Source organism: Priapulus caudatus, unplaced genomic scaffold (genome assembly GCF_000485595.1).
Source record: "Priapulus caudatus unplaced genomic scaffold, Priapulus_caudatus-5.0.1 Scaffold617, whole genome shotgun sequence".
Lineage (NCBI taxonomy): Eukaryota > Metazoa > Priapulida > Priapulimorpha > Priapulimorphida > Priapulidae > Priapulus > Priapulus caudatus.
In genome coordinates, this window is record NW_014577678.1 from 23800 (window position 1) to 25812 (window position 2013).

The 2013-nt window shown below is 54.2% G+C and overlaps 1 protein-coding gene across 1 annotated transcript in view; it reads left to right on the forward strand.

Moving 5' to 3' along the window:
* LOC106812181 (cadherin-related hmr-1-like) overlaps positions 1-2013 on the forward strand; it is a 13351-nt gene that overhangs the window by 1872 nt on the left and 9466 nt on the right. Inside the window, exons 2-4 of the mRNA XM_014816004.1 lie at positions 241-481; positions 1030-1178; positions 1884-2008. Coding sequence (XP_014671490.1) covers positions 241-481; positions 1030-1178; positions 1884-2008 — 515 coding nt within the window. The remainder of the gene's footprint in view (positions 1-240; positions 482-1029; positions 1179-1883; positions 2009-2013) is intronic.

Below are 2013 nucleotides of genomic sequence, written 5' to 3' on the forward strand. Positions count from 1 at the left end.
AAAAAAATGATTCAGCGAGAAATACGCACACATGGTCTTATTTACATTCGTTCTTTATTCTCTATTGTGGTTGTGTGGTTTTAACTGAAATTACAAAGAAAAATATGCCAAGCGTTAAACATTACATGACAACAAGTTTTGCATGCGTAGCAAACAAACCGTTATAATAATTTACCACAAACTGAAAGTATTATACGTATTACTTACATCGCTGAGATTCAACGTTTGCGCATCACGCAGGCGCAGACGCAGCTGATCGCTGTGCAGGCGATCGACCAAGGTCCGGCCGACCGTCCGACCGCGCCCGGCTACTGTGATGTGATCATCTCCGTCTACGACCCCGCGGGAGGCGAGCGGCCGCCCGTCTGGATCGACGCGCCCGCGCAGCCAATCGCGCTCGCGGAGAACGTGCCGCAGCGGCACGATGTCGTGCAGCTGTCAGTCAACACGCGCGGCGACGTCCAGTTTCTCGAGCTGTACGGTGAGTGGTAGCGCTCCCGCGCGGCAACGGTCAGTTCCCCGAGCTGTACGGTGAGTGGTGGCGCCCCCGCGCGGCGACGTCCAGTTCCCCGAGCTGTACGGTGAGTGGTGGCGCCCCCGCGCGGCAACGTAGCCGGGACAAGCCCGATTCTTCTAACCTTGAACGATGAACTTTAACCTAGCTCTTAATCGGACATTTTTTCCGACGATCTGTCGTCGTGTGAGACTGAGCACGGCTGTCCTGCCTTGTGTCGAAACGCCATTTCCGTCCGATCGACAACCCCTGACCTTGCTGACTGACCTTGACCCGTGTTGACCTCACTAAGCTTGACCAGTGTCTACCTCGCTGACCTTGACCTGTGTCGACCTTGCTGACCTTGACCCGTGTCGACCTTGCTGACCTTGACCTGCATCAACCTTGCTGACCTTTACCTGTATCGACCTTGCTGACCTTGACCCGTGTCGACCTTGCTGACCTTGACCTGTGTTGACTTTGCTGACCTTGACCCGTGTCGACCTTGCTGACCTTGACCTGTGTCGACCTTGCAGGCGCGATCACGAACACAAACGCCGATCATCAGTTCCGCTTTACTCCCGACGATGACAAGGATTACTCCGGCACGCTGCGCGTCGAGGCCAACACCCTCGACTACAACACCGTCAACGTCTACCAGGTGCCCGTGAGGGCCCAAGACATGGTAGGTTCCCCCATGGCAGGGTATGTTCACACAGTAGGTTCCCTCGTAGCAGGGTATGTTCACACAGTAGGTTCCCTCGTAGCAGGGTATGTTCACACAGTAGGTTCCCCCATGGCAGGGTAGGCTCACAGCCTCACACAGTAGGTTCCTGCGCAATGCGGTATGTTCATGCATGGCAGGGTAGGCTCACACAGTAGGTTCCTGCGCAATGCGGTATGTTCTCGCACGACGCGGTACGTGCACACGCAACATGGTGGTTAATGCACAACACTGTACTGTTCCCTCGTGGCAAAGTATGTTCATGCATGGCAGGGTATGCTCACACAGTAGGTTCCTGCGCAATGCGGTAGGTTGCTGCATGTCAGCGTAGATTCACACGTGACACGGTAGGTTTGCTCGCAACTCGGTAGGTTCCCACATGACATGGTAAGATCACGCGGGACATGGTGACTTTGTCCAGCTGTTCACATGCCTATAGTACCTTCAGATTGGTTGCAGAGACCCGAGGTAGAGGTAGGTTCAACACTACCTCACACTAAACGACATGGCAGTGATGCAGTTCCATGTAGTTCACACACGCATTGTTCGTTCGTTCATTATTTGTACGGGGCCGAGAACGTGGCTGGTCCTATGTGCCATGACACATGAATGACATGATTGCAGCGTAGGTTCGCGTAGTTGACGTTGTTCGTTTGTTCGCCGCAGATGTCCAAGCTGAAGACGGACTACTTCATACCGATCAACCTCGTCGACATGAACATCCACGAGCCGCAGTTCACGGCGGCGTTCTACAACACGAGCGTGAAGGAGAACATCACGATCGCCGAGCAGTTCT